Source organism: Trachemys scripta, chromosome 2 (genome assembly GCF_013100865.1).
Source record: "Trachemys scripta elegans isolate TJP31775 chromosome 2, CAS_Tse_1.0, whole genome shotgun sequence".
NCBI lineage: Eukaryota > Metazoa > Chordata > Testudines > Emydidae > Trachemys > Trachemys scripta.
In genome coordinates, this window is record NC_048299.1 from 87,541,805 (window position 1) to 87,564,009 (window position 22,205).

General features: G+C 38.7%; 1 protein-coding gene across 4 annotated transcripts in view; it reads left to right on the forward strand.

The window, feature by feature from the left end:
- ANLN (anillin actin binding protein) overlaps positions 1-21,813 on the forward strand; it is a 41,360-nt gene extending 19,547 nt beyond the window's left edge. Inside the window, exons 15-25 of one of the 4 annotated variants that reach the window (XM_034761203.1) lie at positions 1,898-2,024; positions 4,039-4,087; positions 4,169-4,228; positions 6,330-6,368; positions 6,731-6,752; positions 7,479-7,591; positions 9,222-9,275; positions 12,947-13,033; positions 16,266-16,373; positions 18,505-18,677; positions 19,167-21,813. In XM_034761203.1, coding sequence (XP_034617094.1) covers positions 1,898-2,024; positions 4,039-4,087; positions 4,169-4,228; positions 6,330-6,368; positions 6,731-6,752; positions 7,479-7,591; positions 9,222-9,275; positions 12,947-13,033; positions 16,266-16,373; positions 18,505-18,677; positions 19,167-19,290 — 956 coding nt within the window. In that variant the 3' untranslated portion in view covers positions 19,291-21,813. The remainder of the gene's footprint in view (positions 1-1,897; positions 2,025-4,038; positions 4,088-4,168; positions 4,229-6,329; positions 6,369-6,730; positions 6,753-7,478; positions 7,592-9,221; positions 9,276-12,946; positions 13,034-16,265; positions 16,374-18,504; positions 18,678-19,166) is intronic. The other 3 variants (XM_034761205.1, XM_034761204.1, XM_034761206.1) reach the window with 3 other exon arrangements.
- The last annotated feature ends 392 nt before the right edge of the window (positions 21,814-22,205 follow it).

Below are 22,205 nucleotides of genomic sequence, written 5' to 3' on the forward strand. Positions count from 1 at the left end.
CCTGATCCTGTAGTTTTCCCTGATTTATTGGGGAAAAATCTTGGATTTTAGTTCTCTACTTTCTGTGCTGTTTGAACTTGCTGTATGAATTTTTGGACTAATATCTAGTATTAGCCTTGTATCAATGTGGATGTTGATTTGAGGGACTTTATTATTTAAAAAAAAAATTTGCTCAGTACATGTTTCAACTAGGGTTGCTGAGAAACAGGAATAGTTATGTTTCAAATTAAAAAATAATTAAATACTCTTTCTGAAAAGAAGTCATCTCTCTGCTTGGTGTGTCTAAATCAAATGAGTTGAAAAGAGTTAAGATCTGAATTTGTTAAACATGGATCTGAAGGAGCAATATTTCATCTAGCCAAACTAAAATCATATCTGCTTAATAACTTTTTGAAGGTTTTTGCGGCAAACACTTGAAAACCTGAAATTCCTGTGCCCAGTGGTGGTTAAATCTGACCATTTGCAAGCTTGCATTAACCAGCATGCTTTATCCAATGTCAGTGATTTATGTAATACTGCCAGAAACTTCAGTGGTTTCTAATGTGTTACTACTTTTTTGCAGCACTAAATTGTGAGGACCAGATTTGGTTTAGTAACTCTTACTGACTGCCTGAGATATACAACTATCTTTTTAAACAGCCTGTTTTTACATATAATGAATCATAAAATATAAAATGTGAATTCAGTTAACGTTCTCCAATGTGAATCTTGGCGGTGTGGATGCACACATATCCGATGTGATACTTGCTTTCTATCCCCATGTGTTACAAACATGCTGCTGTATTTTATTTCCTTTTTAGTGATTCTGTCAACTGTGTTGTGTAAATTGGTCAAAACCATTTTTCATTTTGCATTTCATTTGCAGTCAGGTCCCTACATCGTATTGCACAATTGTGGAATTTGCCATAATTGTGCTTCAAAATCTCAGCTTTCATTTCTTTTGGTGGAAGTGTTCTGCCTCTATTGTTGAAGAGAACCTCAAATGTGAACAGTGTAAACCATTGTCTGAGTCTAAGTGCCTGAACCGATGCCTCTGAGAGAACTGTTCCAGTCATCTCATTTTGGGTCCTATGGACTGTATGCAGCTGTGGGGCTTGGTGTTTTTCCAAGATGCCACAGAACTGAGCACTTTTGCTGTAGTTTGTTTGCTGCAGCCAGATACCCAAGATTCTTGTTTTGCCTCCTTGCCCTGCTCAGATATGCCTGCAGCTGCCTCTTACTCTGTATCTTTCCCCACAAGGGGAATTAACAGGATGACCGTATATACTCCTTCATTGTTCTACAGATATAGGCAGGAAGGAGAGGGTTAATGAGCCATGGAGCAGAGAAAGCTAGTATGCAGGTTGGGTAGTCAGTCTGTTCAGAGAACAGAGCAGCAGGAGAGGCCTGTAGAGCTAAGATAAGGAACTGCTGAATTTTGACTACAAGCTCCCCTCCATCCTCTGGCATGTAGCAGGTCATGGTAAGACCTACATGAACTACCCAGACCATATCTTAGGCCTGGTCCCCACTAAGCCCCCAGTAACGTAGCTGAATTCGAAGTACCTTAGTCCGAACTTACCGCGGGTCCAGACGCGGCAAGAAGGCTCCCCCGTCGATGCCGCGTACTCCTCTCGGCGATCCCAGAACATCGATTGCCTGCCGCCGGACCCTCCGGTAAGTGAAGACGTACCCTTAACTGCTGAAGCCTGGAGAGCTAGACTGCCTGAACATAGTGGAGAAGAATTAATCAATCACTGTTTAATTCATTGAGTATTTTGACTGAAATGTCTGTGGAGGATGAAAATGAAGGGTATTTTTATGGCCATGCAATAAGCTAACTTTGTAGAATTTGGGGTCCTTGTTCCATGGGGTGCACAGACCCTACTTACAGTGATCATCTCAAATCTGTCCACAGAAGCAACTAACTACTACTACATAATATTGTTGAGATCGGGAGCAGAAAACATGGTAGCAACTCCTGTAGCAAGCACTGCAAATTCCCTAAATGGAGACGCTCTTACTTTTACTACAACGTTTACTCTGTAAGTACAAAGAAACAGTTTCAGAACTCAACTAGCTGGCTTTTGAAGAAGAACATACCTGATAATCTTGTCTAAAATAATTTAAAACGTTAACCTTTCTGTAAGGGTATTGTATTCCACAAACATTCAGAGGTCTTGTGGCATGAGTATTTTCTTCTAGAAATATTTGGAACAAACCTTTTTTTCATAAAGAACAATTTAATCAATGGATTGTTTTTCTCCTGTCATTATCTCTTGGACATCTGCAATGACTGGTTAAGTATCAGAGGGGTAGCCGTGTTAGTCTGAGTCTGTAAAAAGCAACAGAGGGTCCTGTGGCACAATTGGCAAATTGGATAGCAAATTTGCAAATTTGACACCATCAGATCAGGATTAAACAAAGACTCTGAATGGCTATCCAACTACAGAAGCAGTTTCTCCTCCCTTGGTGTTCACACCTCAACTGCTAGCAGAGCACCTCACCCTCCCTGATTGAACTAACCTCGTTATCTCCATAGTGATTTATACCTGCCTCTGGAGATTTCCATTACTTGCATCTGAGGAAGTGAGGTTCTTACCCACAAAAGCTTACGCTCCCAATACTTCTGTTAGTCTTAAAGGTACCACAGGACCCTCTGTTGCTTTTTTAATGACTGGTTAGTTACTCTCCCTGAGAGAGTGTTTTCTACTGGCTGTAATGACTGACATTCTACTTGGCCATTTTTGTTTTTTGTCGTCTCTGACGACAACTCTGTTTTGGACTAAAATTTAACTACGTACCTGTCAAATGTTAGAGGAATAGCTGTTAAATGTTAAAGGCATTCTTTACAAATAATGTGAGTTTAGTTGGATGATTAGGATGGGATATATGCTACTTTAAAAAGTAGACCAAGAATAATGATAAATTTTATGGTAAATGTCATCTTCACTATTCATGCACAAATCAACAAAAAAATGCTGCTTGAGAACTTTAGTTTGATTTAAGCATATTTATTTTGTATATTATTTTGACATGTGATGCTGATTGTTTTAATTGTTATATAGCATTAACTTTTTGAATCTCAACATCTGTCATTAAATAATTGTCCGATCTCTCCCTCCCCACATAATTTCCTTAAATTGAAAATTGACTGAAAAAATGCTTAAATGTCACTATCCTTCTAAATTATAAAATAAAAATTAATTCTGCCAACCCTGTTTAAAGTGACTATATAGTCTAAAATTTTAAACCTTGGAAACTGAGGAGCCATGCAAGGCACTGAAACCTGTTTTGAGGTGATAGTAAAGGTAACTATTCTGAAAGGTAGTAGTCTATGTAAATTTTGATCTGGAGAGCTGAATCAGCATTCTGGACATACTCTTGTCCTGCTGTAGATGGGACACTGTTTGGAGGGAGTGTATACAACCTAATGTAGTACATAAACCCCCTATCTTATGAACTCTCAATCAGTTACTAAAAGTGAACATCTCAAAATAAAAGAAGGTCTGATGCATAAATCGCAGCACAGTGCATTGCATCACTTTCTTGTACTTCAAACTACTGCAAAGAGATTTCCAATGCACTGAAGGTTTATAAATGTGAAGGGATATCAACTTATTCTTTAACATCACTTTATCTTTTTTCTATTTTGGGGGGAAATGATCATATAATCAAGGTTCTATTGTATTTCACTTTCTTTTGCTTGTGACATCTGGAATCTATCTCAAGATAGCAATGTATTAGTCTCCAGTCTCAAATATTCTAATCTTTCATGTGCTGGAACGCTTTGTTTCTTGAAAACCGGTTCATAGTAGAGATGGAAAAGACTTGACAGACCACCATTCTTGCCTGGAAGGGCAGTGCTATGGTGTACTGATAAAAAATATCTGCTATTACATTTTATCTTAGATTCACACCCAACACTTTTGACTACTGTAGATGTTGCTTTCAGAATAACTAGTTACTGTGAACTATTCTGTTTTGAGGGGATAACTATTTAAAAACATTACTGGTATTATTAATGCTTTTAACTGTAGTCTACCCTCTTTATTTTAGGCAAGATGTGTCCAATGCCTTTGAAATAAATGTTGAAGTTTACCATTTGGTATGTACTTGTCTTTTTATTAAAAGGCCACTTGGGGGAGCCAGGCACTCTACATTTCTCAAATGCTTTCTTGTCTTACAGGTACAGAGGAAAGACGGCACAGGCACTGCTGATAAGAGGAAAAAGTCAAATAAGTCAAAGGTAAACGCAAGAACTGATACACTAGTTCAATAAGAAGGTACACTAGAAGCAATATAAAGCAAGGAGAGAAGAACTGAGCTACAGTATATTTGTTTGTTTTTTTTAATTCTGAAAATATTGAAAGCAGATGCAATTTCCTCTTACTGATTTGGTTACCAGGAAGTTTTCTTCATTCACAAAAAAATCTATATCCTTAGCTTTCATCACTTTACCTTTTCTTTTGATCAGTCTGTTTAATGTTCTCTCTCTTTCTCTAAATCTCTTTCTATTTGGAGTCCTTCAACTGAGTAGAATTGGCCACCTTCACATGGCACTTAACTATGTCAGGTCTGAAAGTTTGTTGTTTTTTCTCTTCTAGCAATTTTGCAAAGTGGCCTGCTTTCCAAGCTTTCTTCTAGTACAAGACACTTTTGCCTCTTTGGTAATGATTCTTAGTGTGCTCATTCCCTTCTCTACCGCCTCAGGAAAATATAAACTTCTGTGAGTTAACCTTTGGTATTTTGAAAATGAGTATTTTGGGGAAAGGGCGGCAGTATATCACCACTGTAATAGAACAAAGATTGAAACCTTAACTGTGGCGTTTTTCTATGACTAACCATTGGTAAAGATTACTATAGACTTTCTAGGACAGATGAGACCTGAACTTTGTGTGGCTTAAAAAAAAGGCTAACTATTTTTGGGGGGGTTGAGCCCTCTAATGTAAAACAAAGAACCAAAAGGTTGTCTGTTTCCCCCTCACCCCCGCACTATGTAAATTAGGCTCCTAGGGGACATAAAAGGCTTGCTTGGGCTCAGCTCCTGCAAATGTTGGCCTTTGGATTTCAGTTTTCCTTTCCCTTCAAGTTTTCACTTCTTCTCCCATATAAAGATGATCTTGAGACCTCTTGTGTGCACTCTTCTCTCCTGCCCCCAGCCAACTCTGTGGTAATCTTCAACTGCACAGATCCAAGGTTGGAGGTGTGAAGTACATCCATTCAAAGCACCCAATAGTGCTGCAACTCTTTTAGCTCTGACTTCTGCTGAGGAAGTTGGTTGCAGCAGAGCGAGGAGGAATAATGGTCATTCTTGGTCTGAACCAAGATCCTACCTTTTAGGATCAGTCTTTGCTCATTGAAGGACTTTCATTGTGTTCATAACTCACTGATTAAAAACATTTGAGTGTCTTGCCACTTGCCACAGGGAATGTCTGATTCTCTCTCCCTCTTCCAGCTGATGCAAGCCTGAGAGTCTGAGATCCTGGGTCCACCTCCCTCCTGTGTGCTATAGTTTCTGGGGTGCTTCAGAGTTTGCCAGGAACCAGCCTTCTTAAAAGCACTGCATTGACTTGTTAGCTGGAACTGCAGTTTTTCTGTTGTCTAGGGAAGGGAGAACCAGGACCATTCAGTAGGTACTTTTCAGTGCTGCTCAATGAAAGTTTGCAGGAGTCAAGTCTTCTAGAAAATTTTCTTAGTTCCTGGCGATTGGTCTACTGTATCTGCTTTTGATGACAAATTATCTGTTGTGCATCTTTCTCCATCAGGATGGACTTGTCTTGTTCTTAATTACTGTTCATGTATTTTTGTTTTAAACTAAACAAAGCCCCAGGTAATATATTTATGTTCATTTGATAAGTTATAACTTGACACTTGTCAATATACAAGAACACAAACATTAGGCACTCACTTACTTACAATAGTATGCATTATTTGATTCTCGTTTCAATTAGCTGCTAAACTTACTAGAGTAACAGATGCAAGTTGTGCTGCTAAATGCACCAAAGATTTGCACATGAATGGAAGGCTTGGATATTCGTTTTAAAACACCTGCCGTCCAGACCCAATTAATGGATACTTTTACATTTCAACAAATGTAAACATATGTTTTCTGCTTCTTGGTCTGTGTATTTTATTACATGCTTCAGTGGAATTATTCAACCTTGGGTCTTAGGTATAGGAAAACAAATCTGGCTGACTCAGGACAAGAATTAATCACCAGTCAGAATTGCTTTAGACTATAAAACTTGAATGGCATTTTTATCATACATATTAAAACTATACTTGGTTTTAACTACAATGTGCAATCTGAAATGTACTTGGCCTTCATGCTGTCTTGTTTTTCATAGGTTATTACTCCAAAGAGATTATTGACATCTATTACTACTGTAAGTACTAGTGTAATACTCTAATGACTTCTGGAAATTAAACTGCCTTTTGTAAAGGCCATGTTCACACATACTGAACAACATTGTTTCCCCACTTCAAACAGCTTGTATCTTCTTTTTCTTGAAACTCGAAATTACCTAGCTTTTTCTCAAGACTTTTCAGCACATAACCATGTGCTAGCTGAGCATTCTAAATACATTAAAAAGGATAAAATTAGTACATATGCTTTATTTTTAAGAGATCTAGAATTTCAAGTGCAGTATTAGACTTAAGACTGTTCTTAATTTACACAAAGCAAGCTTCTAAAATCCGTTGATTTCTCTATATTTTCTTTCCCTAATGAATCTTTCTGTCTTTCCAGAAAAGCACCCTCCTTACACCAGGTAAGCAAAACCTAAACTTCTTGTACCAAGGGGAATATCTTTAAAACAGGGTAGCAGAAGCAATAATAATCACTCAACAGGATTGTCTTGTACTTAATCCCAAGCTAAATTCTCAGTTGGTGAGAGTCATGAAACTGTCAATTTACACCAGTTGAGAATCTGGCCCCAGGTTTCCATGTCAGTTATTGCTGAGAATAGCTGAATTTTACTGTACAACTCCAAAATTAACACCTAGCATCCATTTCTCACCTGGAAAAGTTTAAGTAAACTAACACTTGGTGGTTATTCTTTTTTTAACCCATATATTGGGCTCCGTTGCTTTCAACAGATGCAATATCTCATAACATAATTTTGTAACAGTCTTGTTTGTTGGGACTAACTCTGAGAACCAATGATAAGAATGGATTTTAAAGTATCATTAAGGTGCATTTCATTGGTGCTTCTCACATGTCTATATTCCTATCTTTGAGGAAATCCTCTCTACTGTATGGCTTCTCCCCAACTCTGCATAAATGCCCTGTGCCTCTGCTGTTCACAGGGAGGAGGCACAGACCATTCATGCAGAATCAGGGGAGAAGTTGCTAGCAGAAAAACCATCCTTCCCTTTCCATTCTTTCCATCTTTTGCTTAGTATTGTAGTGTGTGAGCCCAGCAACACCTTATATAATTTTGCATGTGTTATGTTGTCTTAACATTTTTTTATTTATTTTTTTTAACCCATCACAGTCATGGCCAGTCCAAGTGGCCCCAATGCTGTGCGCACTAGTAACTTTGTACTTGTTGGATCTCACAAGATTTCCCTGTCTTCAATAGGGAACTCCAAATTTACTTTGGACAAGGTAATGGAACCTATTTCTCACTACTAATTCAAAGATATCCGTGTGCTACTATGAAAGAATGGAATTTTGCCTGGCCTAGTGTTTCTAGGCAATATTGCTACTTAAGATTTTTAAATGACTTTATTTTTCAGACAATACCACCTGTAGTTTTTAGAGGACTGAAGTACAGGTTTGCAATATAAAAAAATCTAATATTTGGCACCGAGAACCACTGTTATTGTAGCTAAATGTAAGATACATTAGCATATGGTCACCAATGCATTGTATCCGTTCTAGATCAATGAAATTTATCAGAAGTAAGCTCATTCATGCAGCTCTTTTTAGAATTGGCTGTTTATAGACCATTCTTAAAATATGCCATAACCCGAGAAATAAGCCACTTAATGTGTCTTCTGACAATTGATAAGTTATCTGAATTCCTCTGCACTGAATTTCATTTGGAGTTGACTTAAACAAAAAAAACCCACCAAAGAACATTCTTACCATGTAAATATAGTCAGGAGTATCTGTTATCTTATGCAGATTTAATTCAGGTACTAATTTAAAACTTTGGTTAGCATCCATGTTCTTCATGATGATGGATTTTTAAAAACTGGAGAGCTGTTGTCAGTAGAACTCGTCTTGTGTAAATATAGCTTTGTCATAGTTACATTCCACAAGTGTGTGATTCTAGAATTTGTGAACACTAACTGCATAACAAAGAGAAAACAGACCCTTCACAATGTAAATACCCTGTTAAACAATTTTATTACTATATGCCAAGAGCTATTCTAGTGGTGTTTGGGGTTTTTTTTATATTTGTGCAAGTTAACTCTTGTTACTTCAAGAACTCTCTAATAAAGTTTGAAGTGTCATTCTGAAGTCTGGTTGAGAAGGATTGAACTTAATGCAATTCACTTTTGGAGTAAGCTATCTTTATAGGCCATGACAGGCTAGGGATTTGCAAACAAGCTTCAGATGCCAACTCTGTTCCCCTTTGATGCTTCCTTCAACTCTTTTATTATTTAAAAAAAAAAAAAAAAATATTTTCATTTTTGACTTGGGTCTCTTGTGGGATTTGTTCTTGGATTATTAAGCACATGATTTGGTTATTGGAGTCTTCTGTTTTTTTGGGGAAGTAGTGTCTTTTTTACCTTAGTGCTCAGTGCTTCATGTTCGAGTACTCTCCTTTTTTTGGATGGGAAAAGTATGTTGTAGAAGCCATGATGATCATCTGATAGTGTTTGAATGAGTTTATGGGCCAAGCTGGGAAATACAGATTTCCTAGAAATCCTTCTAGGACTATCATGTTAAGCTGTTTAGTTTCTCAATAGCATAAATGCACATTGTTATACAGGAAGAGTGGAGATCTGACACCGCTTATAAGCATGTGACTTTTTTTTTAAAGCTTTAGCTATGTCCTGCCCCTCAACTGCACGGAACTGCTTTTTAATTTGCTTTATACTTCCCCTTATGGGGGCTTAGATGACCACCAGGGTGGTGTTACAAATGCTTCTGCCCTTAATATCTTATAATGCAAGACTGAATGCAGGAGGAGTGAAACATACTCAAATATAGTTTTTATGCTGCTTTTTAAAAAAAACTTCATTTCACACCTAGTCACATTCAGCATATTTCTTTTTTTCCCCAGATAAATTATGGAGGGAAGGAAAGAGAGCTACTGGACTTTATGTTCCAGGACAAGGTTGCTATGTTTACTTGCTTGTGACTAAAACTTAAGACACTCTTTTCCTAGTGCATGTTGCTCATGTCTGTTGCTCTAAGCTTCTGCAGTAGTTCGAAGTTGAAATCTTTCTAGAAGGACACTTACAAAGATTCGCCTATAAACTTAGCAAATTGACAAGTGAAATATAATACAACTGAGTCATTTAAAAAGAAATCTCTGCAGTATCAGTCTGTCCAGCATGCTAGAACTCAAAGTTGTTTAAATGCCACCAACGCTTTTTACTTAATACCAAAGCTTCCAAATTTAAAACTGTGTGCCTTTTTTACAAACTAATGCTGTCAAGTGATCCTACTTCCACTTTTCCACACAATTCCATCAAAGGGATAAGGTTAACTGTTATGCTTGTAGGATAGAAGGGATCAGAAAACACTTAGCATCCCACAAATTCTATGGTGTATATAATGATAGCTTTTTTTTTTTTTTTTTTTTTTCTTTTGACTTATCTTGAACAATTTCCGCGTCCCGTCCCCCCCCTTTTTTTTTTTTGCTTGGTTTAGTTAGGGTTACCATATTTTGTGCCTCCAAAAGGAGGACACTCCACGGGGCTCCGCCCCTTCCCCAAAGTCTCCACCCCCTCCCCTGCTTCCCGCGAACATTTGATTCGCAGGAAGCCTGAAGCAGGTAAGGGGGGTGTGGGGGGAGGAGGCGCGGCCCAGTCTGGCCCCCCCCGGCGTCTCCAGCCTGGGTCGGCTCGGGCCCTGGGGTGCCGGCCACGGGCCCGGACCCCGGCCGAGCATCCCCGGCCCGCCCAGCACTGCCGGTCCCCGGCCTGGCACCACACCAGTGGCCTGGCACCCGGGCCCCTGGCACCCGGGCCCCTGGCCCGGGCACCGCTCCGCCGGCCCCCGAACCCCCAGCCCGGCCCGGGCACCGCTCCGCCAGCCTGGCCCCCGAGCACCCGCACCGCCGGCCCCGCATGTCCCGATTTTCCCGGACATGTCCGGCTTTTTGGGATTTCCCCCCGGACGGGGATTTGGAGCCCAAAAAGCCAGACATGTCCGGGAAAATCCGGACATATGGTAACCCTAGTTTAGTTTACTAGGGTCTATAAGGAAAAACAGTGTATTCCTACAGTCAACATGCCAATACCCATGTCAGCATACAGTATTCATAAGCTACAGAGCAGCTCCAGGTCAATCAGTGTTAATGATAGTCCCAGGCTAGCTAACCAAAGATCATGGACTAGAGTTTTTTCTCTTTATGCAGTTGTCCAGCAAATCTACCTCTCGTTCAAGGAAACTTCAACACTGAGGGAGACTTTGTCAAGAGAAGCATATTTCTCCCACACAAGAGTAGGTCTCAAAGAACCCTCCCACACACACAATAGCTGGCAGTAGTCCCCAACTCTTCTTAGTCGCTTGATAAATCTCAGTGTCAACTTGTTAGTCACATGATTAAGGGCCTTCATTAGCTGCCATGCAGCTATATTTGATAACTTTCCTATCATTTACAAAGTAGATGGTAGCTATGATCCTCACTGGAAATGTTATTCTTGCCACTATGGAGACCCTTTCTAATTTAATAAGGGAGCCAGACTGCTTGGTTAAACTAACTTTTAAAGTGGATTTTACTGTAGTTTGATTGAATCTAAGGCCTTGGCTACACTTACCCGCTAGTTCGACAGCTGGAAATCGAACTTCTGGGTTCGACTTATCGCGTCTAGTCTGGACGTGATAAGTCGAACCCGGAAGTGCTCGCCGTCGACTGCGGTACTCCAGCTCGCCGAGAGGAGTACCGCGGAGTCGACGGGGGAGCCTGCCTGCCGCGTGTGGACCAAGGTAAGTTCGAACTAATTCGAACTAAGGTACTTCGAACTTCAGCTACGTTATTCACGTAGCTGAAGTTGCGTACCTTAGTTCGAATTAGGGGGGTAGTGTAGACCTGGCCTTAGTAACTTTCTCTAGGAACATAGTAAACTGTGGAGCCATGGGACTTCTGTTGTTGTAAGCAAAAATCCAGCATTAGTGCTTTTTCTCTCCAAACTATAATAGTCTTTCTTTTTTAAACTGATCTGGTACCTGAAGACCTCCTCTCTGCTGGTGCTCAAGATACATTTGCCAAGGTTTCTCTGTTCCTTAAAGTACCTAGTGCAGGAATAAAACCACACACTTCACCTGGGATAATCTAGTACTCTAAAAATGGTCAGATCGCTTGCCTCTGCAGATGTGCTTTATATATCTGGGCTAAACATACCGACTACCTAAAAGCTTTTCAATTCAAAGAGTGCTAACACTTCTGACTACTGATAAAAGCATGTTTTAAAATGTCATCTTATTTAGGGAGTTTTCCCCTTGATATTTTACATACCCTTACGCAGTAAATATGAAGGGCCTGGTCTTGTTCTCATAGAAGTCACTGGCAAAATTTCTATCAATTGTGATGGATGGCATTGGTTCAGTTGGATGCTTCTTCACTTGATATACACATAAAGTCATCTCGGGGAGAAGGGACTCTTCTTGTATAGTAGTGAGCACACTGGTGTTTCAATATTGGTGTATCTGCTGGAAGCATGGGCTTTTTTGTTGTTATACGTTGGATCTCATCAGTAACATGAAAAACAAACACTAGTGAACACAATATTATGTTTCAAAATAACACACTTAGATTCTGAGTTACCAAATCATTCCAATCCTGGAGAGATTCTGTGAACCACTCAACTTTTATTGCAAGAAGTTTTTTCCCCTACAGAAACAGCTTCTACAAGGCAAAATTTGAGGTTTAACAGCTGGTTTGTTTATAAACAATGTATCTGTCCCTGAAATAGAGACCTGTTAATGATATGGGATGATGAAGACTCATTCATTTCTAAATTCTATCATGTTTGCATGGAATTGTTTCAAGGCTTAGCGTTCTAATTACCCTTTAGTTACACAGAACCTACTTATGTCCTAGTTTAGCTTGGTAATGTTTTAATAGGTTTATACAAACAACTGTTAAAACCTATATTATCTCATGGCTTAACTGTAATGAATACTCTAACCAAGGTTTTTAGGTTTAGCTAAAAGCCACTATTGGTGGATATATTGTCTTGTGGTGGTGTTTTCCCCTTTTACCAGGGTGTGTGCATGTGGGTGGGTGGGTTAAATACATCTGTAAGCAAAGGAGAGTTCAGATGGCATCCAAGTGCCTCCTAATACTGAGGACAATAGATTACGTGAACGTAGCCAAACCTTGAACATTAATCTTTCTAGATGGCTATACAAATAGCATCCCTGCTCATACCCTAGAAAAGTAAGGGCTTGTCTATACTGCGAAGTTAATTCAGATTAAGTTGGATGTGAATTTAAAGTGGAGTAGCTTTTCCTGATTATTCCTGTGCAGACTTTGGGAATGGATTAATCTTATTTGGAATATGGCACTCTTATTCCAGATAAGAGCATCCAGACATGGAGTTCATCAGGAATAGCCCCTTGTGTAATAAGCCCTTATAAGTGGAGCCTGAAGATCAATAACACTTTTGACAGCAAGTGGCTGTTGGCCCTGGTATTTAGGGCCACTCTTCCAATGACAGATGTCAAAACCATTCTTTGCTAATCTCTTAGTGTTGTTGATTTGTTTGTACTGGGAACAAAGCTGTTGAGCTGCATCAAAATTAAATAACTAAGTTAGGTTTTTTTGTTTTTTTGCAGGTTCCCTTTTTGTCTCCTTTGGAAGGCCACATACATCTAAAACTAAAATGTCAAGTAGACTCCTTTGTGGAGGAAAAAGGATTTTTGGTAGGTAATTTGCTCACTGTTTGCTAAATCACTCTGACTTACATTAAGTAAAACAAGCACATTTATTTTCTTGTCAGTAACCAAAACAGGCTTAATAAATATTCAGGTTGAAATGATTCCACTCTACCCATATCTTTTGATTTAAAGTAAAATTTGTAAGACCGGTTTAAGATATTTTATTTGCCTAGCTAAAAAGCAGAGCCTATTGAATTTGCAAAGTTGTCTTAGGCTGAAATTGCTTCGTATCAATATTGCCTTTTGATAGACTGATTTATTTTTTTAGTCTAATTGTCTATTTTGTATGGTTGTGCCCAGACATTTTATTGTGATCGCGCCCTTCCATTAATCTCCCTTTGAAGGAGCTAATCTGGCTAGTAAACGACAGTGATATTGGGTGAGATTCTAGAGGCTACCGGAAGCTTTTTTCTGACAACTTGGACTCTTTTTGACCTATTAAAAGCAAATCATATGTAATAGAATGTATTCTGTTTTGTGAACAAGCAAAACATTTTTATTGTACTCATTATGTTCTCCTTCTAGCTTTTGGCTCAGAGCAGGCAAGCTACTCTCATTATGTCAGAAACAAAGTGTTTAAAATCAACATCTGTAAAACCAAACCTTAATCAATCTGGCCCTGGTTGTTTAAATGTAGCTGCCATTCCAACCTAGTGAAATGCATTATTACATTTGTATCCAGCAGATGGCACTAAATGTGTTGCAAAAATGCCTTTGCGAAACACAAGTGTCTACTATAATTTGATTAATTCCTAGTCCAAGGTCAGTCTTCCTTTCCTCTCTGTATAGATAAAATTGGAGCTTACAGTCTACCTCTTAGAATCCTCTTCATCAGTTTGATCTGCAAATTATTGCATGCTTAGTTATCTATGCCCCCACTTTCCTTAACAGCCTCTTTTGGGTTAACATTAAACTTCTATTTTCATGTAGTTAAATGGATTGCTATACTATGCTAAGCACAAACAATAATATTTAGGTTTTCAATACACTCTTAAAAGCCTTCGAGAGTGGGCTCTTTTACACTGGCTTCCTGTACTATTGAAATGTGTTGCCTTCTGACTTGCCTAGAAAAGGGTGTGTAATGTGATACAGGAAAACTGCCAATCTTGCCAAGAGAAGTAAATGCTCTGCATAAAGTAAAGAAATACAGGGGCATAGGCTAGTCCAGTATCTGATCTTCTAACAGTGGCCAATGCCAGGTGCTTCAAAGGGAATGAACAGAACAGGTAATCATCAAGTGATACATCCCTTTTTGCCAGAAGCTAGGAATAGGCAACCAGAGGCTAGGGACACCATCCCTGCCCATTCTGGCTAAATAGCCATTGATGGACCTATCCTCCATGAACTTATCTAGTTTTTTTTGAACCCTATTATAGTCTTGGCCTTCACAACATCCTCTGGCAAGGAGAGTTCCATAGGTTGTTTGTGTGTTGTGTGAAAAAATACTTCCTTTTGTTTGTTTTAAACCTGCTGCCTATTAACTTCATTTGGTGACCCCCTAGTTCTTGTGTTACAAGAAGGAGTAAATAACACTTTCTTATTTACTTTCTCCACACCAGTCATGATTTTATAGACCTCGATCATATCTCCCTTTAGTCATCTCTTTTCCAAGCTGAAAAGTCACAGTCTTAATCTCTCCTCATATGGAAGCTGTTCCATACCCCTAATAATTTTTGTTGCCCTTTTTTCTGTACCTTTTCCAATTCCAGTATATCTTTTTTGAGGTGGGGCAGCCAGATCTGCACACAATAATCAAGATATGAGCATACCATGAATTTATATAGAGGCAATATAATATTTTCTGTCTTATTATCTATCTCTTTCCTAATGATTTCCAACATTTGTTCGCTTTAACTGTCCTTGCATGTTGAGTGGATGTTTTCAGAGAACTATCCATAATGACTCCAACATCTCTTGAGTGGTAACAAATAATTTAGACCCTATCGTTTTGTATGTATAGTTGAGATTATGTTTTCCAATGTGCATTACTTTGCATTTATCAACATTGAATTTCATCTGCCATTTTGTTGCCCAGTCACCCAGTTCTGTGAGATTCCTTTGTAACTCTTTGCAATCTGCCTGGGACTTAACTATCTTCAGTAGTTTTGTAACATCTGCAAATTCCCCTCCAACTTCTTATTTAAGCTTACTTGACTCCTCCCTCAGCCTATGGTAACATGGCCAAATTCTACATATTAATATGTTAAGTTAGCTTCTGATTTTTGTGTAACTGTGATCGGTTAACGTTTTTAATTACTCCTATTTTGCACTCTTACAGTTGCATTTTGCTGAACCTTTTCAGCCAATGTCTGTCCTAGGTCAGTAGTTTTCAACCTTTTTTTCATTTGTGGACCCCTAAAACCATTTTGAATGGAGATGTGAACCCCTTAATTTGAGTCATAATCTGCGGACCCCCAGAAGTCCACGGATCACAGGTTGAAAACCACTATTCTAGCTAACACTTGAAATGCTTGCAATTCGGTGCTAGAATATAAAATATTTATTAAAAAGTTTCTTTTAAGCTAACTTCTTAACTTTATTTGTTTTTTGAAATATTGGGGGTAGCAGCACTCTAAACATAGGATTAACTTCTAGATTGCAGATGTGTTTTTAAAAAATAAAAAAGCTCAATTTGCATATCAAGAGCTTTTTCACACAATAAAGCTTATTACATTAATGGATGTGAGGTCTGTGGAAGGCAACCTGGTGTCACATCATGGTCATTACAAATGCCAGCTCTTAGCAGTGAATCGGATCTTGTGAAAAGCCCTATATGAGAATTAAGTATGGTGAGAAGACAAAGCATGTTTTAATATTATGGGGAGGGATGGGAGGAAATGTCACATATATAGTGAATTCTAAATGCTGGTAGTGGCCAATCCTATCCTCTGGTTCCTAAATGCATAGGGACACCATGACACTGCCAGATTTCAAAACCTCAGCATGCTGGGTGCTGAACTCTTGAAAATCTGTCCTACTGTGTCTAAAGGCAAGCTCTAGCCTCTGATTTACTACAGTCTTGACTATATACAAATTGAATATACTAATATCATTAAAGCGGTATGCTCCCTGCGCTCTTCCTGCAAAACAAATAAACAACAGTGGTCGATATAAAGGTGCTTATACCAGTATGATTAACCAATGTAGTTTAAACCAGGATAAACTAGGTTTGTAGAACATGTCTAAGTCACACAGGTCACTTAATTTTTCTTTTTAGACAATGTTTGAAGATGTTAGTGGATTTGGGGCTTGGCATCGGCGCTGGTGTGTACTTTCTGGAAACTGCATCTCTTATTGGACATATCCAGATGATGAAAAGCGAAAGGTAATGTAATTTATGATCCACCTATTATATTGCTTAATATGGGGGTTCTTAATCTGCAATATTTCCCAGTATCTGTTTTCCCTTAATCCTGTATTCATTTTTTACTGATGCAGAGTTAATCCTTAGAAATCTAAGCTCTTAAAGCTTTTTGTGGTAGGGTGTGCAAGATAACTCTTCTCTCAATTTGATTCAGTATAACCCAGGACAAAAATGGAGAGTCAGATCCTGAAGTTGGTAGCAGTTTCCATGGTAGTGGGGCATGAGATCCTCATTTTCTCTATTTAATTTTCAAGATTTAAAGCTTTTTCTGTTAGTGATCTTGTCTAATGATGATGTGTCTTGTTGTTCAATTTAAAAGAGGTGATGTAACATCCCTGCCTATGGAATTCACCAAAACATGTTACAACTAAGGTGTGTAGTTTTGCAGCTCCTTTAATATGGTTGAGTATGTGGTGCTTAAACACATATCTTGTCGACAGTTTGAGTTACTCTTTAGCTAATGGCCCAAATCAGAAAGGTTCATCTCTCACTGAGGAGCCAAGAGGGGTCCAAATCAGTCTGGTTTTACATGTGTACGTAAATGTTTTCAACTCCTGAGGGCTCCCTTCAAGGTGTTTTCTGACTCATTTAGGTAGTTTACCATTAAAAGATTAATTTATTGTCAAAGCACAAATTTCCTCTTAAACTTCTGGGACAAACACTGAACCTCTTGGGCTTTCTATGCCAGTCCACATGCATAGATATAGCATCTCCCTGTTAGCAGAAGAAGACAGTACACTGGCCAGCTTTGCCATAATGTATCATATTCTCTTCCTCCCTGCTGGCTGGGCGAGATTATACTCTAATTTACAGCCTGAAAGATGACTTGGATAGGAAAGTTCTCTGTACCTTGCTGTCTAAGGAGCTTTGGGATTGCTTCTCAAACTTCTTTGTATCAAGTCTTCCAGGTTGTATCATTGCCTCTTTCTAATAACTGTGGGCAGGGCAGCTATGGTAATAGGTAAAGTTATTAACAGCATGTAATTTTTGTTGTAACTGTTGTTGTGCCACTGTTCTTCCTGTTGGCCTATACACAAGGTCTTATGTATATCATGGCAAGAACTCCTAAATTTCGTAGCAGTGTTAACTTACTCTATCTCAGTCTTTCATTCCCCACCAGAACTATGGCTCCTGTAACATTAAAATTTGTCAATGATTACTTTAAACAATAGGTCGTCTTAGGTTGGCCTTTCTAAGAAAACATCTCCACAGTTGTTTCAGTAGCCCAGCTCAGAACCTTCTTCTCCATGTGTCAAGGGAAATGCCTTAAGTGGCTCATCTGCTCGGCTTGTGAGCCCTACCCTTCTTGTTCTCCTGGCTCCCTACCTGCAAACCTAAACTACAGCTCTGCCTCTGTGGAACAGTGCAGGGATCGTACAATGTAATAAAACTAATTTTCCTTATACCAAATCCTGTGGCTAATCATGCTGTGCACTAAAACGAATGGTGCAGTTTACATCTCAATGCTACTGTTTCAGACTTTCAGTAGATTTGGGCAACCATCACTGCATCAGTTTTGGTTCATGCTTCCAAAGCTATCTTTGTGACTAATGAGTAGGTTTGGAAGGATTTGATTTTTGTTAATAAGTGTCAATTTCATCTCTCTCTCACTCACACACACACACACACACACACACACACACACACACACACTTTTTTTCCATAGATGATAGGTAAAGTAAGAAAAGTGCTATTTGAGAACATAGTTTCATTTAAGGATATTTATTTTGTATATTTTTGACATGTGATGTTGACAATTGTCATTCAATAATTGTCTGACTCCTTCCCCTCCCCCATTATGTCATTCAACTCTGAAAATTTAAATAGATGCTGGAGCATAGTTCTGTAGCAAGTGTTGAATTCTGCAGCCATGGAGTACATGGCAGGGTAGGGCTTGCTTATTCCACTGTAATATCTTTAGTCTCCCACTCCAGATGTGGCTGTTTCAACTTTTGGGTGAAGTGAACCCTGTTCATGTATGGGTGGAAAATCTGTTCTGGGTTCACGTAATAGGATACCTTTCGGCAAACAGTGCTATGTAGCATTACAAATCCTGTTTGCTATAACCTGACTTTTTTCCACTAACTTTCAGCATCCTATGGGCCGGATAAACTTGGCTAACTGCACTAATCGTCAGATTGAACCAGCCAACAGAGAGTTCTGTGCCCGACCCAACACTTTTGAGCTAATCACTGTCCGACCACAGAGGGAAGATGATAGAGAGACTCTGGTCAGCCAATGTAAAGACACTCTCTGTGTTACCAAGTGAGTGAATACATATGACTGTCTTGTATTTTAAAGTGCTGTAACCTTTCTGCAGAGTATTAGGGTTGATATTAACAGGCGATGATGCTGTTGATCTTCAGAATTTGAATAGGACCATTATCAACTGCTATGTTAAGACACTGAGTGGGTTAATCTTGAGCCATTTTGTTTAGTTCTGTTTTGCTATTCTGCTCATATCCAGTGTTGTGAGAATGAGGAACTGCAGCTCTCATTTTGAGAACAGTACTAGTGTCATGTAGTTTGTCTGAAAGCACTTTGCATAGCTATGTTTTGTGTGGCAGACTTAAGGGTTTTTTTTTTTGTTTTCGTTTTTTTCATTTTTTTCTGAGCTCTGCATCTTGATTGGTTGGAGGATTAGCAGGACTTTTTGAGAAGGGTGGTTGGCCTTGGTGACTTGTATGGAGACTGGGAAGGATGTAGCAACAGATCTTAATTAATTGCCTTTTTTTTTTTTTTTTTTTTTTAAAGGAACTGGTTATCTGCTGATACTAAAGAAGAGCGTAACCTTTGGATGCAAAAACTCAACCAAGTTCTTGTTGACCTTCGTATGTGGCAGCCTGATGCATGCTATAAACCTATTGGAAAGCCTTGAAACTATGAGGAAAATTGCCATGAGATTTTATGTACAAGAAAACAAACACAAACTACATTATAAATCCTTTTTTATATATAGGATTGTCTAAGGTCCTCTGGGTTACTTATTATACTTTGTGCTTTAAATCTGGAAGAGTATGTGCCATTCATTATACAGGACTATATTATGCAGTATTTGTATTTCTCTATTAGAATTTTAACTGATCTTTTTTTCCTAGCATTAATGCGTGTGATAGGAAGCAATTAAGTTCTTTGACTGTGCTAAATATTAATATAAACTTCCACTTTTTGGAAATCTATACAGCTTAGTATGTTCGCTTAAAATATCAGTTTCTTTTGAAACAGCTAAATCAGGACTTAAGTTTATCACAGGAAATCAGAAATTTCTTGTAAAACGCAAGTGTACTAGTTAACTGTATTTTCCTTAAGGGAACAGCTACTCATCAGAGTACACACAGTTTACTAGGTAGGGTGCTGAAGCAGGAAGGAACTTCAATGCTTTGAGGTTGTAAGTAATCCTTCCTTAGGCAGAAAAGTTGCCAGTTTTGTGCACTTTACAACGCGCAGTATAAACTTTCACTTGTCGAAACTACTTGTGGTCAGAACAAAAAATGTACAGATACATCCATAACTGTTTCTTACATTCTTAACCTTGTCTGCCATTTCTTATGGACAAGTGCATGGCACACGCTATGTGGTTTACAGGAGTTGAATTATGTATGCGGTATGTTGCACATTTTCATAGAAATAAAATGTCTTGAATATTTTACTAGGGTTTTATAAATTTAGTTTCAAACTGCCCTAATTGTGGTTTCTGAATCTCATGATTTGTACAGACTATAATTCTCTCTATTCCGCATTTGAGCACCACGAAAATATATTGTTAAATTGTTTTTTTTTTTTTTTTTTTTTATAAAACTCAACAAAGCTGCTATATACCAACTAATACTTTTCTGGCCATAAGTGATACCATAGAGTTGGCTGTAAGTGCAGGTAAAACTCTCTGTACTTCAGGCCATCAGTAAAATGGCAGAACTACTCAGTTAAAGTCCAAATATGCAATGTTCACAAGCTTTCCACCGGGCTCAGTGTAAAGTACTATAGCACCACTGCGAGTGCTGTAATGTATTTTAAATTGCTATAAACTGTTAAATTTTCACCCTTGAAACACTAAATTCTGTCACCCATACCTTTTTCATCCTGTCATTTTGTACTATCGCTCTTGAATCTAGCTTTTTTTGTTGTCTTTAAATATTTCAGATTGATGTATTAAGATTTATTTTATTCCCTTTATGTAAAGAATAAAAACACTGAGTAAGCTTCTCAGAAATGGGTTGTCTGCAGTCATAGAAGTAAACTTTGGATTGGAGGGGGAGAAGAGTGGCTGTGAAGGAAGTGCATAACATTTCAGGACTTCTAGTCCATATACAGATGGTGGATTGGGTTGTGCTCAGTGGTGGGGAAGACTGACTCGTATTAGAAAACCAGCTGCATTGTTGATCTCTGGCCCATACCATATTATTGTCTGGTCTGTTTGATATATTCACTCCAGTTCAGTGGTCAAGTAATCATGCTACAGACCTCTACCCTCTTGGCAACTTCATCAGACACCAAGTGTTGGGTATGGAGACTAGCGGTGGTCCAACCTGGGCAGGACTGAAGCATGTTGACAGGGCAGCATGAAGCTTGTACTTCCACTGTCTATGCTCTATCTGGATAGAGGACTTTAGGTGCATAAACTTGGAGACTATCTTCTTTCACAAGTGAACAGCTTCCAGAAAAATTGCAAAGAAAGTCTCTTGGCCACCAGTGATGGACAACTCAAAACATAAGCAATGCTCAAAGCAGCATCAAAGGAGACCTCTCAAGTTGAGGGTGATGGAGCTGATGACATATGAAATGTAGGTACTTCAGAATCTGATGTGAGTTACAGAAAACTGCCCTCCCTGCTTTTATTTTTTTATTAGGCCTGTGTATGTGAATTTAAATTTTATTGAAATGAAAACTTTGAACTCTATTTTGAGCTTCTGACCACTTCATTTGCATGCTGTTCACGATCAATCTCTTTTTTTGAACTGCAAGCAGTCCAAACTCCTGAGCAGCTTAAAAAGCTTCTGTTGCCAACATAATTCCTGCACAGTGATGGGTATATTTGATATCTTGCAACTCCAAAGCTAGAAATGGGTTCTTTATCCCAACAGAAAGCCAGGGACTCCCATCCTTCTAGTATCAAGTTTCCAGCCCTACTAAAACAGCAAGAGATTGGATCCAAAGTTTCATGTGTATGGAAGTGTTTTAAAAACTTTGGAAAACAGATCTATTGAGTAGGTCTTATTGTACAAAGGGAGCTTAGCTTTATAGGTGGAAGGATAAAAGAATGGTGCATTTCTAAATTTTAGTCTGTAAATACATGGTGCACTCAGATCCCATGACAGGCTGATGTGAGAAATGTCTTCTCAGAGTTTGGACTTCCTGCCTAACTCACTCAGGGTATTAGTCAATAAACCTGGGTGATAAAACACTTATTCTCATGTGTACTTTGTGTGTTTGTAAATTGTAACATGCAGTTTTGCTTGTGTTTTAACTAAATCTGTTCCAACGTACTTTGAATCTGGGCTGCTGACGGTAGCACCTCGGTGGGTGTGACGAGGACTGAGGGGAAAAAAGTGGTTTAAATGGGAATTGATATTTTAATTTTTTTAATGGTATTAGTCTATTTAAGTGTTTGCATTATAAGCTTCTGTGTAAATCACCAGACAGGAAAGAGATTATTCGAGTGAAATGCTGGCTTCCAACAGAAGGTGTTAGGTCATGTCCCACAGGAAATGCACCTTGACTCCAGACAAACTATTCTCCAACATCAGAGGAGAAAGGTGTTTTTGATTGCTTTCTTCCCACCAGCTAAGTTTGCAA